The following is a 14,877-nucleotide window of genomic DNA, read 5'->3' as shown; positions in this document are numbered from 1 at the left end:
ACCATTAACAGACTGATGTAGGTGCTTACGTAGTGTGCATTTTTTTATTATAAGGTTTTGTACGTACGCATCACGATACAGATTACGGCAGCGTCGCCACATCCGAGTTTTTAGCCGCCCTTGGTTTGGGACGTGTCGCCGTTGCGTGCGACGCCACTCGAGCGAGCGACCTGATTTGTGGCGGCCACTAGTGGCGCAGGGATCAACTGCTGCACATATATACAGACAGCGCGTCCTCCGCGATCTATACCGCTCGCCGGAGAAGGAAAGCAGAGCTTAGCCTGACCGCCCTTCGAAGTTGAGTGAGGCACGGCTTGGGAGGAAAGTATTTCTTTAATCGCCAGTATCTCCCTTGGTACACGGTGTTTCGCTTGAATTATGGTGCGAAAGATTGACTCTGTAGTTGCAGCCTACACAATTGAGCGACCATTTGAGCGACAATTTCTTCGTACACTCTCAATCTTCCCATTTTGCAAGATAGTGAAACTTGCAGTCGACGCAGCGTCAGCGTGGCTTGGAGGTGAATCTCTGTGGATCGGAGAGCCTACGTCAAACCTCGCAAACTTGAACCTTTGAGAGTTCACGGGTTGCACTCACTCCAAATCTTTTTCAAAACTAAGGCGGCGCGAAAAATTCCCTATTTGTTCAAAGTTCCTGGCGAGGGAAATTTCGCCAGTTGAGTTGCGAGTAGTACTCTTCTCGGACGACGTACCTCGAAGTAAGTTTGTTGGAGTCTGGACATCCTGTGAAAGGAATGACGCAGAAATGCAACGAGAGGTTATACTTTCCCAAATTATTAGAGATTGCTTACCTAGCAATGCGATGGTTCGCTCAAACTCGGATCTCAGTATGTCAAGCATTCTGGCGACACCTTCCGTGCCCTGTGGGATGAAAGAGAAACGGAACCAAGTCGCTGAAGTCGAATGTCCACATCAGAAGGCGAAGGAAGGCTGGTGAAGACAGTAACAATTAAAGCCGCCTATCAGCCAATTATAATCGCGGAACCGCTACGTGAAGAAATAATCAAGTTCTCGCTTCTGCCGTTTGCAAAAGTGATATTAAACCCACTTGCTTCTTTTCTTTCAGTCAGCATTCACAGATATATGAGACAGAGCACAGCGCAATAGTACTTTTCGGAATCGGTCATAAGTGGTAGTCGACGACATTTTAGTACCTTATATTTAACTAACGTAGTATGTCATCCTCTGAAGCTTGACGACAATAGGTGTTTCGTATTTTCTAAGATGCAGCCAATAGTGAACGAATAGGGAAGATAGCGTTAAATAACATTTAAATGGTGAAGTTGGCAATTTCACTTTCTCGACTACTTCAAATCACGTCTATTTTAAAAAATACTTCTGTTATTGAAGTTGGATAAATCATGAGAATAGAACGAACGCCAATAATAGAATAAATATAATAAATAGGACGCCAGGAGAGCATATTGCGCTCGTTTTTAAATGCGAAGCATTTCTTAGCGAACCCAAAGCAGTTTGAGCGTTCCTATCTATCTAACCGCCTACGTCTGGCTGCTCTCGATCGTGAGCGCCTCCTTAGCTTGGTGTAGGCCCAAATTGGCATGGAAGGGTAAGAGGGTTCGGCCAATAATACTGTCTGGTCATGACGTGAATAACGTGAAAATCCTGTCGCGTACGTCGTCAAACCCTTTCCTCCAGACACGTTTGGCACATACCCGTTTACCACGGGCTGCGGTGTACGGGTATGCGCCACATGATGGATGAAAGAACTTTATTGTTTGTCCGGCAGATTAACGCCACAGGTGATTGAAAGTTTACATCTACCCAGGAACAGCGAGAACAAACATTGTAAATTTAAATTCGAGAGTTTAGGAAGAACCAACATCGGCAACGTTGACCCGACGAATGGAAAGAACAAAAAATTAGGATCCCAGCAGCAATCGAACCCAAGCATTCTGCGTGGCAATCAGGTATTCTACCGCATAGCCATGCCAGGTCTAAAAACTGGCTTGGAAAAACAGCCAATGCAGGCGTTATGTCCGTGCAACGTCGATTGTGGTTGTGGTTCTGGCTATCTAATTTTACAAGAAAGCGATAAATACTGCATATGTACTCCTACGATACACGCGTCATATCAGGTTACCATCGGTGGTTCCAGCGTTGGCTCCGCTTTTATAGCAGTCTAACAAACATTACATTTGTATTCCTGTGATTCAGCAAGCTATATTGAAGCATTGCTTCAATATACGTGAACGGAATACGTGAACGAAAGTTATGTAGGATATTCACAAGATTGCACCATAAAGTGCACTTAGTTTTGATAATACTGACGTATGTACTCTAACGTGAGGGCTGACGTTAGGTCGCACCATAAGTTACCTTTTAAACGCCAGTGTTGTCGACGTGCCTGGTAAGCCCACTATGTGCACACAGCTACTACACTTACAAAACCACGTCGATCCACCTCATAACGCTTGGCTCAAAGCCATAAAACACAGCATAGAAGTACTCGCTGACTGCTTCGCACGAAATCGATTCCCGCAACGCGTGGGATCTGCCGAATGTTTTCACCCTCGCATTTCCCAGCGCTTAAACAACGTCACTTTTAGCGCGACCTTGTTCCGATGTGAGGAGGAAAAAGATTCGCGGCGCTGAAGCGAAAGTCCCGCGTTACTGTGAGGCATTGAAATTGTTGTCCCGTTGAACAATATATCGGTTATAACGACGTTAATTTAGTGTCATTATAACTTCATTACCACATAGGTTTACTTTAATTACCGGCAAACGCACATAGCCTGTCTCCCATGGTTTTCATTTGTCTATCTCTATATTCTCTGCATCCTCTTTTGTTTCCACTCGTAGCGTCGCCTTTGCAAACCATTAATTGCGTCATGAGACAAGGTCCATACTATATTTTAGCCATAGAAATTATGGAGCTTCTTCACGTTGCTTCAACAAATGGCCACCTCGTCACCTTCCAGTGGATTCCTGCCCACTGCGGCATAATGGGAAACGAAGACGCAGACGCCGAAGCTAAAGGGGCCTTGACCAGTGGCCCTGAAGTGCGCACTGCGTTTTCACGGCCAGACACGAACGCCCTGCGTCGGTACGTAATGCGTAACCTCACACTTGAGCACTGGTCCAAACCGGAGCGACGACACCGGCGATTACACAAATTGGACCCAGAAATGAGGTTCTGTATGCCTCGTAAATTAAAACGACACAACACAAGCATGATTCACCGAATTCGTCTTGGTGTGGCCTTCACAAGACGTTATGCACATATCATCGGCTGCAGTGACACCGGTCCCAACAGTGATAACTGTCAAGTGCCAGAAACACTTGAGCACATATTTTGTACCTGCCCAGCATACAAACGCGAACGACAGAAACTGATTTCCTCTACTGAAGGAGTGCATAATAGGTCATTAACTGATGAGGTTGTGTTGGGTCCTTGGCCTGACGCCAACAGCACAACTGTGGTCATAAGGGCGGTCGCAGCTTTCCTACAAGCCACTGGACTGGATGCGCGGCACCTAGACGGGACTGTACATACTCACCTCTCTTACTTACCATCGTCGTCCATCATTCTTTTCTCTCCCCTTTCCCCACCCCCGGTGTAGAGTAGCAGGCTAGAGCATAATATCGCTCAGGCCGACCTCTCTGCCTTTCCATAAATAAACCTCTCTCTCCCTCGGGAAGAGCGTACTAGAAGCTACGATTTGTTGTTGCCGCCTGAAAAAGAGAGGGTGACCGGAAATAAAAAGAACGGTGCTGACGTTGTACGAGAGCCCCCACAGGGCGGGCCTTCCCACGAACACGGCTCGTGCGCCCAGGCTGAGCGCTTTCGCCGCGTCGGCGCCGCTCCGCACTCCACCGTCCATGTAGACCTCCATGCGACCCCGAGTCGCCGCCACGATCTCGGGAAGGGCCTCGATCTGGGAGCACAGTTTCAACGACGAGAAATGCGTGTTTAACAACTCTGTCACACTCTGAAGAAGCAGTAAGATACACCTGCGGAAAAGTCGTCAACTTTCAGGCGCACCACTGAAAAGCTTTTGGTAAGCAAAGATCTCTTTTAAGGCCAGAAATGCGGAGCCTGGAATGCAGTGGGCGCCAGTAATTATCGCTTGAAAACAAGAACAAGAAATGCCCATTTTTCCTGTTTTTAACACGAAAGTGTTTTATGCCGGGGTCCACCACGGCTCCACTGACGTATTTCCGTCACGGATATGACATTGTAAAATATAAAGACTAACAGATGGCAAAGAAAAAAAAAACTAGAAGAAAGAGTTCCATCACCGGGAGTCGAGCTTACGACCCATCGATCCGCAGCGCGCGGCGCGAAACGATTCGACCACAGACGGCGCGTTCTTTGCTGTGCTAACGGCGAGCTATTTATATACACCATTTGCCGGTGGCGGTACACAGAGATCGGTGGTACATCAGCGTGTTTTCGTTATCACTAGTGAGATGACGCGAAGGGCTCGAAGAGCGCGCTTTAAAGGTCGTCGCCCCACGCGGATGAGCGCGCGCCTCTACAAGGCGTGGTCGCTCGCTCGCGCGCGCGCTTATCTGGTGATGGTGGTACGTCTTGTGCTTTCACCACAAGTTTGCCTTGAGAGCACGAAGGTCACCTCGCTCACTGTAGCGGCCTATTTCGCGAAAGGAGCGCGCTGCTCACACAGAAATAAGTTACAACTGTTACAGTTAGTTCGCACTCATCTTGTGTATGTTCGTTCCGTGCGTCCTTTCTGCTTGAGCAGCGCGTTCAAAGTTTCGAGCTGCTTGCCGTTCTTCGCATGACATTACAATTCGTTGCTGTAGCATTTATTCTATCGCGCTTGGGGCGAAAGAATGCACGACAAGCGCTCAACTACGTCTGTGAAGACGCGTTTCGCTTTCGTGTTATACCGATTCCTATGACAGAGGAATCAGCCATGTTTTTGTGTCACACTTTCGCAACATAAAGCTAAAGCGCCCATGCCACCCCCACAGAAACACATACTGCGCGAACTGTATTTTTGAACGCCCGAAAAAGCTGAGTTCTTCTATGAAGACACGTTTACCTTTTTTCTTATGACCATTTCCTATGAATGAGGGATCATTTTGTCACAACTGCGCTATTGCGTGCGAGCTTGCAAGAAGCGCCTGCTCACCGTTGCAGGTGCTCCGTCGAGCTGGCGACCTCCGTGATTGGACACCAAGATAGCGGCTGCGCCGTACGTTTGCGCGTACATTGCTGCTTCAGCTGCACACACAAGCAGAGCGTTTAACAAAATTTGAAACGCTGGGGGAATTGGAGGATATTTCTGAAAACGAGGTGACATCCTCTGGCACATAGGCGTGCACAAGTCTCGCCATTAGGGGAGGGGGGTGATGGCGCGAAATTTTACTCGATGACGCGTAAGTACTCATCACAAAAGGTCTAGGCGTTTAAGAGTTGAAGATGAAACTGCTCACTTTTGCATTCAATGACACGACTGTGAAGCACTTCGTAGTGGCAGACTTGGAATTAATTTCGACACCCTGCAGTCTTCCACAAACCCAATGCACGCCTCATGAGCGTTTTCACATTTTGTACCCATCGGTATAATGTTACCTGGTATGATGTGCTTTAAGCGCTGAAATCAATAAATTCAACACATATACAATACCTCCTTCTACAATACAGAAATTATGTATTGCAGAGGGAAGTATTGTCCATACTGTTACAACACTATACGCGTGGAAGCAAAAGAAGATACAGGAGGCAGGACCCACTTCCATGTAACGGTCTTTGTAGACCAGATATGACGAAAAAAGAGAATACGGCTGAAAAAAGAAAAAAAGAAAGGACGATATCTTGCACGCCACCCTATCTGTTATCTGTAATTCATGGCAACAAAAGCTAATCTAAGTTACACATAATCATGATCTTTTTTAATTGCATTTTTGATTGATTGCGAAGTCATATTGCAGCTGTTAGTTAAAAAGGAACACTCTGCTCTGTGTCTTCTTTCCCCCCCCCCCCCCCCCCCTATATATTGTGCTGCGCATGCGTATTGAGTTCTTATACATGTTGGTCACGTTGTACGAACAAGATATCACCAAATAGCGCGCCAGCAGTTTTTAACACATTTTACTTCTCGGGTGTTCTGTGCTCATGCACACATGTATTGAGAAACAAAATTGTTGACGTACGCGTCACGACGCCCTTGATGACGATGGGAAGACCCGAGATTCTTCGAAGCCAGGGCACATCCTCCCACGTGACGGACGGGCTGAACAGCTTGTTTGTGTACTCGGTCAGCCCCGAGCTGGACATGGACGACAGCTCGGAGAGGGAGCCTTCCAGGTTGGCCAGTCTGAAAACACGAAAGGCACACGGGACAAACTGCGAATCATTTCATTGTTAACAGAATTTTAAGACATGATACACGATTATATTTCTCGAACTATTGATTTTACGAGAAATCAAAATAAGTACTTGACTGTTTAAAGAAGATTCGCTTATTGAGTTTTGTACTTAAAGCGCTCCTAAACAACCTCCGAAAATACAATCAACCAGCCACTTGCTGGTTTGTAATCTTAAAATTCCTATGGTGAACTAGGGACTCAACTCTGCAGCTACCAAGAGAAACTCTTGCTTATTGAGTAGCTCAATGTATTGGACAATGCTCTGAAACCAACACATGTGGTGTATTGGTTATATCACTGGGGTTCTGCACGAGAGGCCCTCAGTTCAAGTCCCAAACGTCGCGATATTTCATTAAAATTTTTATAATTTTTTCGGTGTAGATAAGCAACGCGCTGACGTCACTCATGCGTGTGTGTGTGTGTGTGTGTGTGTGTGTGTGTGTGTGTGTGTGTGTGTGTGTGTGTGTGTGTGTGTGTGTGTGTGTGTGTGTGTGTGTGTGTGTGTGTGTGTGTGTGTGTGTGTGTGTGTGTGTGTGTGTGTGTGTGTGTGTGGTGACGTCACTCGGTTAGATACTACATCGGTTGGTTGGTTTGACGCTCCAAATGGCTGGCAGGTAGCTAACGAGCTGCTCTACGCATGTGACGAATTGCAACAAATCTAACGCGCTCTGTTGTTATTTACGTGCAGCGAAGCTCCTTCATCTTTACAAATGCGCAGTATGCGATCACTATGCGTTCTTTGGTCACCTTCGCCCACTTCCTGTGATTTATTTGAGGGTCACATGTGAGAGTTTATTTCTCAGTGGCCACCTCGTAAAAAGATTACGTACTACGTGACACCAGCTGGCAAAACAGTGTTCCACACTAGCCGCCAAGGCTACGAATCGCGATGGCTAACACTCGCAGCATTACACGCCCAAAAAGAAGGATTTAAAAGAGGCTATTTTGTCACTTGAGGCCCGGTGGCAGGCTGAAGTTGTTCTTGACGTCGGCCACCCTGAGTCCGAACACGGGGGCATCGACGGTGAGCACCAGTGCCGAGTATCCCGCCTGGACAGCACGCCTGACCAGCGATTCCGTGAGTGAGCGGTTCCGGTAGACGTACAGCTGGTACCACAGCAGGCAGTTCGGCGCGCTCCGACGCACGTCCTCCATCGATGTGGTGCTCAAGGTGCTCAGAATCATCACTGTACCTGCCGCCTCGGCCGCTGCACGCGTTAACACGAGAAATATCGGTATGACAACGAGCACGTTTTTCGTTTGTTCAGCTTGACCTGCGTTGCCATTCCATTCTTGCAGCTAATCTGCAGTGAGATCGCCGTCTTGTGATCCATTAACAATATTTCCAAAATAATTAACAAAATAAAAAACTCATCACGTATTCCGCAACAGTAGCACGCACAGATTAATACAGAAAATATGACGCAGCCTTTTCTTGTATACGCCGTGCCTGGCCTTCATAGATATACTCTCTGGATGTTTCAAGAATATTACATTCTTGCTTAATTAATATCTAACGGGGGTGGAAATGCACGTTAAGTTGCAGGCGCCAGAACGTTTTCAGAAATTTCCAGCGTAAGTTGTCATCTTCCGCCGGACTCTTGGAATATCAATTTAGAAACTCTTAGGCGAACGTAGCACGGTGACGTTCCCCGTGCCGTCCAGCCCCGTGACGTGAACCAATGTCGCGCTCAAGCAGACACGCCAAAGTTGCTGCAAAGGCGACAGGCCTCAGTGTCCAAATGTATAGTCTCGATGTGCGGCTTTGAATAAAGCGAAATTCTCGGTGGTGTTTACTCTTCAAGCAACTTACCCCCTTACTTGATCGTACTCGGTTACAACCTAAGAAAAAATGTAAGCCCCGCCCACAGAACCGCGGTGCACCTGCCCTTCACCTGTAAAGGACAGTCGTTCTAACTGGTTTCCACTCGAACTGTAATTGCTTTTTCTCAGCTAATGTAAACACTACTCACATTGGTAGTTAAAGGTTCGTCGTTGCTACCTCAAACATTACCTTTGACGGAGCAGCGACGTCAGAATCTCTGACGAAATTTAGCAGGACTTTCAAGTTTCCGACCTAAAAGCAGCGGTACAAACGTGCGTGAGTGTACGAAAGTCAACTCTTTGAAGCGCTCGAGAAGTGCTTGACGTCGGGAAAATGAATGAGCTCTACGGGCAGCGATGGCTGCTGACATTTCTGCTTCTTACTTTGCTCTCTCTATGACGGCACGAGGAGTTAAAGCTATAGGGCTGCAAGAACGACTCTAGCCAAATCACACCGAAGAGATGAACATTTCAAGGATAATAAGGAAAATCGCAGACTTACAGGAGCCTACTTGCTAATCCAACGGCGATCATACCTTTAGCGGTTCCCACTTCTCCGACCGGGTGGGCCATCTTCTGCATTGCCGATGGTGCTATGCCAATCGGCATTGATATCTCCCGGCCGAGCACAGTTGTGGCCGTGCTTGTTTTGGACACGTCTACTAGCACCTGGGGTCGGAAGCGGAGCCTGTATGGAAGCGAGAAGTCTAAGTGAAACAGCGTCTCAACACGCGCGCTGTATTTGTGGTGATCACGCGTCTATTTCGGGTGTCCCAGTTCTAGAAAGCAAAATAAATAAATAAATAAATAAATAAATAAATAAATAAATAAATAAATAAATAAATAAATAAATAAATAAAACTTGGCCGCAATACTCTAGTGTCCAAATGCAGATGACTGGAGCCACCTATTACAAAGAGTTGGATGGCTCAAGGCTGCACGAGTCAAATTTTACAGTCATAAAGCATGGAGGTTTCGAGGCATTCTCCTCCGAAGACAACGCGCGAAACATGTGCAGTGCCATTATGGAAACTTTCACGCAATAGGAAACCACGCTAAGTTGAAGAAGGAATTTCAGAAGGATTTTAGAATGAGCACTTACCAACTAGCTCAGCTCTCTTTGACTCGAAGATGGAAGTAGCGAAGAAGTGTGAAAGATCTAGACTCGCGAACTGGCGGCTTAGGTGAGCGCTCGTGTTGTCTCCTCCCTGCCCTGTGAGGTTCATTTAGTAGAAAGTTTTATGCCGAGGACTCTTGGCACACTAGCTCTTGCGTTCTTTTTACTCTTCCCGCTTTCTTCTGTTCGTCAGCTGGCCTCAAGGAGAGTACAAAAGAACGCAATAGATTTGGTGCGCAAGCGGGCCCCGCCACTGAAATTCTCTAGTAGGTATGCCTCAGTTTCATCAGCTCTTACCCAAGTTGGCACTTACGTAAGCAAATATACTTTTGGTTCACCGAATGGCACTAACCTGCCCTTGGAGCACGTAATAGCAATATCAGATTGCTTGGTATAGAAAGCTAAAGGGTGCGACACCTTTCTAAGCTGTCACAGAATTGCCTTATGGCATTGGACTCTGCTGCCTCACGAACATCTTGCCACGAAACTTTTTAGATGCGAAGCATCTTATGGCAGAGTTCAATCCGGTGGTGGTGTGCGGCGGGACCAACCTTACTTCGCATGCGTAACCCTCACCACACCCCCTCTCCACTTCCCCTCTACACTCCCCTTTCCTCCTCTCCACTCATGCTATCCCTCTCCCTCTCCCCCTCTCCACTTTCCCTCACCCCTCCCTCTTGACTTTCCCTGTCCACCCTCCTCTCCCCTCCCCCCTCTGAAACGCGGGTTCGACATGCCGAAACGCTGCTTCGCATCGCCTCATGGTCCCGTTTAGCGGGAGGTGGTGCGATTTTCTAGTTCGTCAAGTATACGCGGACGACACGAGCGCTTTCCCCCTCCTTTCGTCGACATGAGCACGCTACACAGCAAATGGTGCCATACCTGGAGAAAGCCTGCACGTTCTCCCTCAGTGTCTGTTCCCTGTCGGCTCCGCTGTCGTAGTAGCCACGAACGGTGCGCTCCAGTTTGGCATCTCCCAGCCTCTCGATGTCGGCCATGGTCACAACGTCCGAGTCGTACGACAGCTCGATGGGCGGCACCTTGGCGCGGCTACTCCCGTCTGGACGATTACCTAAAGCATTGGGGCCATTCCCTTGAGGTCCGGCTCCGAGTACCGCTGGTGATGTGCCGTCCGCAGCAGACCCTACATCAGAAGTGGACCTTGGACTTGTGTAAAAAATAGTAGAATGCTCTAGTAGGACCTCCTGTCTTGTGCTACGTTAACCGCCGCGGTGGTATAGCGGTTACGGTGCTCGGCTGCTGACCCGAAGGTCACGGGTTCGATCCCGGCCACGGCAGTCGCATTTCGATGGAGGCGAAATGGTAGAGGCCCGTGTACTTAAATTTAGGTGCACGTTAAAGAACACCCGATGGTCGAAATTTCCGGAGCCCTCCACTACGGTGTCTCTCATAATCATATCGTGGTTTTGGGACGTAAAACCCCAGATATTATTATTATTGTGCTACGTTAAGTACTCCTTTACGTAACCACAGTGTTTTTATCGTTTTTCATTTATACAAGTGAACTTCCCTTGCTTTTTCTGTGCCATTATTTCAGAGCTCATCTTGTACCTTGTCAATGAAATCAAATCTTTTAAATCGATTGCTGTGAGCGACGTCACTTTCAGAAGGTGTGTGATCGCTGCTGCGCCGAGCAGGTATACTAGCTGCCACTTTGTGCATTCTGATTTATATTTCTGCGGGTCTACATGCTGATGATCGTACCCATAGTCGGCTCCGTGTAGAGTTCTACTCATTGTTGAGCTTCTCCATCTGTATTCAATTTCATGTTTGTGCTGAACAAACGTGGGAATTCATGCGTATAAGCACATAGTTCCTTTGTGCGTGTGTATTAAATTTTTACTTTGGTCGGGGCAATGCCTCGGTTTTCTACCTTCGTTATAAGCATAGTTTGTTCGGCTTTAAAAAGTTCTACGCATAAATATATAGTCTGTAGGACAAAAGATGCTCATAAAATTGAAGTGTGAAATGCTGTCGCACAAATTATATCTGGCGTTTCTTGACATCCAACTTTTACGTTGCATTGATCTAAAGTATAGCGCATAGTTTTTTCTGCTGTTTGCTTTAGAACATCTTGCGGCTAGCTATAAAATTTTTAGAGCTTTATTAGCTTCTCAAGTATCATCACATTCTTGTATCAGTATCCAGTTTATTGAGTGAGCCATCGTGTTATAAATGATGCGATTGCCGACTGGGTTATAATATATTACTTTTTTACCGCCTCTCTTGCCACAAATACCATACCGTTCCTTTAAGTGGTTTCGCTTCCTGAGAAAAAAAATATGAAATCAGTAAAATTAAAGCACCTCATGCCTGTCCATGTCAGCGAGCGAATCGATAAAACAGAAATATTCGTTCTCACGACGTCTCTATCCTCTCGACGAAACTTTTTGTATATCTAACATTCCAATTACCTATCTTAGATCTCTCCAGTTTTGGGACCTTTCTTTTCAAACTTGCAACTTCAGTTCCTGGATTTTCCGTTGGCCTCGGTTCAGACACGTTGTAATACACGCTTCTACTCGACGCAGCTCCAAGCAGTATAGTAGACGACTAGCCATCACACCTGGATGCCTCGTTCTCAACAGCACAGCTATGTTCGCCACAATCTTAATATCTTTTTTTTGCGGATAATAAGATAGTTGATTGTCATTGATTTCGTCCTCGCGGTGGCACAAAGGCTAAAGAGAAGCATATGTCAGTATCTCAACTCCTGTTAGACCAGTGCTCCCAGTACTGACTGAACCGCTGCATGTGATAAAGATATCGAACTTAGCCTGGTCCTCTCCATAGAGGCTGCCGACAAGGGCGGCCCTGCCAGTAGGTGCACTATACCGCCGGCACACGTCCTAGCGTCGGCAGCATTCAAGCGTCTCGTCAAGGAGCGCTAGAAGAAATGCGCTCGTACTCACCTGGAAATTGGTTCAAGTTTGGTCCCGGACTGAAGTTCTGGTTTATTCCTGGATCCTGGCGCCCTAGGCCTTCTTGGTGCAGTGCACGGCTGTGGTCGAAGTCCACATCGAAAGGAGGTCCGACCTGCGCTGGTGGACCGAAACCTTGGCCGAAGATTTGTGGGAAAGCGTAGTGAGGCTGGCCTGAGGGGCTATTCAGTCCGAGACGAGGTTGCACGTCTACGTGTCGCTTAGAACTCGCCACGTCCAAGGTTTTTGAAGCGGCTGGGTCTTGCTGGGCTGCGGCTTCAGAAACGGCAGAATTTCTTGTGTCAGCGGTTCTGTTCGATTCACCGGGTCGCTCTGCTTTGGTGACACGCTTTGGCCCTCCCTTACCGCTCGCTGAGGCGCCTGCAGTAGCGTGTCCTCTCATGAGCAGATGCGTTCAGGCAGACAGCATTTAGAGTTCAGTTAGAAAAACGCTAAAGAGGAACATCAAATCACTGTCCACGGATAAACCATCTTTACAATTTATTTTTATTATTCTTGCGATGGTAGCTTGCTTATAAATATAGCTGAAAAAGCCATTTTTCGGATTTAGCACCGGAGTGTCAGTGGTGGTTATGGATGGTTGTGACGACAGGATTTCAATGTAATTTTATACATACATTTCCGGTTCTTATGGCTCAATACATGTTATTGAGGTTCGCCGAATTCAGTCGTTGTCTCATTGCGATGAAGTACGCCATTATCAATAAATATTAAGGAAGGTTTAGGATAACGAAGTCGAAACACACGACGTCATGGCGAACTGGTGCGGGCACACCAACGGCGACCGCGCCATAAATTGTTGCGTCATTTTAGAGGCCTTTTCATTACAATAAAAGCTACTTAGTAATTCAGAAGATTGATAAACTAGTACATCTAAAATGATTTTTCTCTCTCTAAATGACTGTTTAATGACTGTTTAATCTTGAGACAGCTTTCTTGAGATTGTGCGCTACCTTGCGCACGTAAGGAATAACCGCTACAGTTGGCTGCGAGTGTGCGTCGGATTGAACAATAGCCGAAGTTCGTTGAACGTTGTGAAGGCGTTTTGTACAAGATTCCTCTTTCTTGCCGGCTTTATTATATTGGTCAAACGGGCGGTGTGCTAGTGACCGCGTGCGCGACCATTCGAACAAGGTTCGAAGACAAGCTAGAGACAGTCAATTATCTCTTCATTGTAACAGTTGCGGTTGCCAGCCATCTTTTAAAGACAAGACTTTGCTGTAAAAATACCATGACGAACGCGCGCGTCTCGCTTCAGAAGCGTATCGCATCTACAATAGCGGTGAGGCATGTGTAAGCCTCCCCTCGATTTCCCTCCTTCCGAATAACTGCTGTCCCTTTGAACGCTTTATTGCCTCTGCGCAGGCTGAGTGTTCATTTTTCTGTTGTTTCATTGCGGTAGCGGTGTAGTATATTGACGCTGACTGGAGGAATAAACACATTTGGTTGTTAGTCAGCGCCATGCTCTGTGTCCTTTTTTTGTCCCGCATTTTTAGCGCTGTTTTTCCACTCGTAGTTTATGGGATGAGTTGGAAAAATAAGGGGGATCCAACAAACTAAGTATTTCCTCAATGATCTTAGAAAGGAACCAAAAGTAGAGGCTGGGAAAGGCTAGGGGACATGGGCTGATATGTTTAAACTGCACGAGCGTCGACATAATGACAGATGAGGAAATGAAAGTTGTGCGCATTTCGCACAACGAGCCACCCTTCCATTTGGCAATGTTGGCCGAACAAAGAGATTGGGATGGCGCAGTTCTTGGGAGGGAACTGATTGAAAAAGCAACAAACAGGGAACATAAGATATGTCAATTAGTTTCGTAACGCTGTGCAATGTCCTTTTCAATGCAGCTATGCTACGGCTGATGTGCCCCATATCCGGTATACTTTGGCGAATTGTAGACTCTATGCAGACAACTTAAGTAAATGGACATTGGAAACCATTGCTCAAGCCATTCAGCAGAAGCCTGGAAATAGCTAAAGGGTTAAAAAAAACCGATATGATTCTTTCACACAAGTAAACAGTTGTGTTTCCGTTTACAGGAAAATGTACCAGGAAATAGAAGCTGGCGATACACTTTCAGGGCTTGCAAGATAACACAAGTTTTCAACAATATTCTTGACAGGCCCTCGTCATGGGCTGCACAGATGTAAACAGTGGAGAAATACAACTCTCTAATAAAAACATTTTTATCAATTTGCAGAAGTGAGATGGAATAGCACGAGCTCACGTTTAATACGCACTCATTCTGCAATTATTTCAAAAACAATAGAGCATTATACTTCGGCGCTTCGCGGTATATGCCGAAATTTGGAAATAAAGACTATTCAGACTGCCAGTCATAAGCCTTCGCATATGCCTTGGCGTGCCCGTCGCCTTTAGCAGCACTTTTTTAAATTGTAGAGTATGTCTGGCCAACTTTTCATGCCCTAAAATTTATAAAAACTTGCCGATACAATGTATTTTGCTAAAACAAGACGCTAATGATACTCTTTGCTGAGCTTTTCAGGAAATAACTTCCACACGCGTACAGGAAGTTATATTACGCTGCAAAAACTTCAGGCCAGCTAAAGCAAGCGAGCGCATGTTATCATCC

The 14,877-nt window shown here is 46.6% G+C and overlaps 1 protein-coding gene across 1 annotated transcript; it reads right to left on the bottom strand.

The window, feature by feature from the left end:
• Window positions 1–319: 319 nt before the first annotated feature.
• On the bottom strand, window positions 320–12,640 carry LOC119400447 (uncharacterized). Its single transcript, XM_037667487.2, has 9 exons — window positions 12,252–12,640; window positions 10,201–10,462; window positions 8,738–8,889; window positions 7,330–7,585; window positions 6,162–6,325; window positions 5,138–5,229; window positions 3,758–3,916; window positions 812–881; window positions 320–743 (listed from the first exon to the last, which is right to left on the bottom strand). Exons 2-9 carry the CDS (start codon window positions 10,314–10,316, stop codon window positions 646–648), a joined length of 1,107 nt encoding a protein of 368 aa, XP_037523415.2. The 5' UTR covers window positions 10,317–10,462; window positions 12,252–12,640; the 3' UTR covers window positions 320–645.
• Between the last annotated feature and the right edge of the window lie 2,237 nt (window positions 12,641–14,877).

This window comes from Rhipicephalus sanguineus, chromosome 7, assembly GCF_013339695.2.
Source record: "Rhipicephalus sanguineus isolate Rsan-2018 chromosome 7, BIME_Rsan_1.4, whole genome shotgun sequence".
Classification (NCBI taxonomy): Eukaryota; Metazoa; Arthropoda; class Arachnida; order Ixodida; family Ixodidae; genus Rhipicephalus; species Rhipicephalus sanguineus.
The sequence above is the reverse complement of the archived record's forward strand: the minus strand, read 5'-3'. Positions and strand labels throughout refer to the sequence as shown.

Bases quoted from the DNA above. Each gene is read 5' to 3' on its own strand.
- LOC119400447 (XM_037667487.2), bottom strand. From the start codon at position 10,316: ATGGCCGACATCGAGAGGCTGGGAGATGCCAAACTGGAGCGCACCGTT. The intron at 7,586-8,737 runs GTATGATCGCCG...TAACGCGTGCAG, and splicing joins AGAAGTGGGAACCGCTAAAG to CGGCCGAGGCGGCAGGTACA. The intron at 882-3,757 runs GTCAGCACCGTT...TTCATCCCACAG, and splicing joins TGTGGGGGCTCTCGTACAAC to GGCACGGAAGGTGTCGCCAG.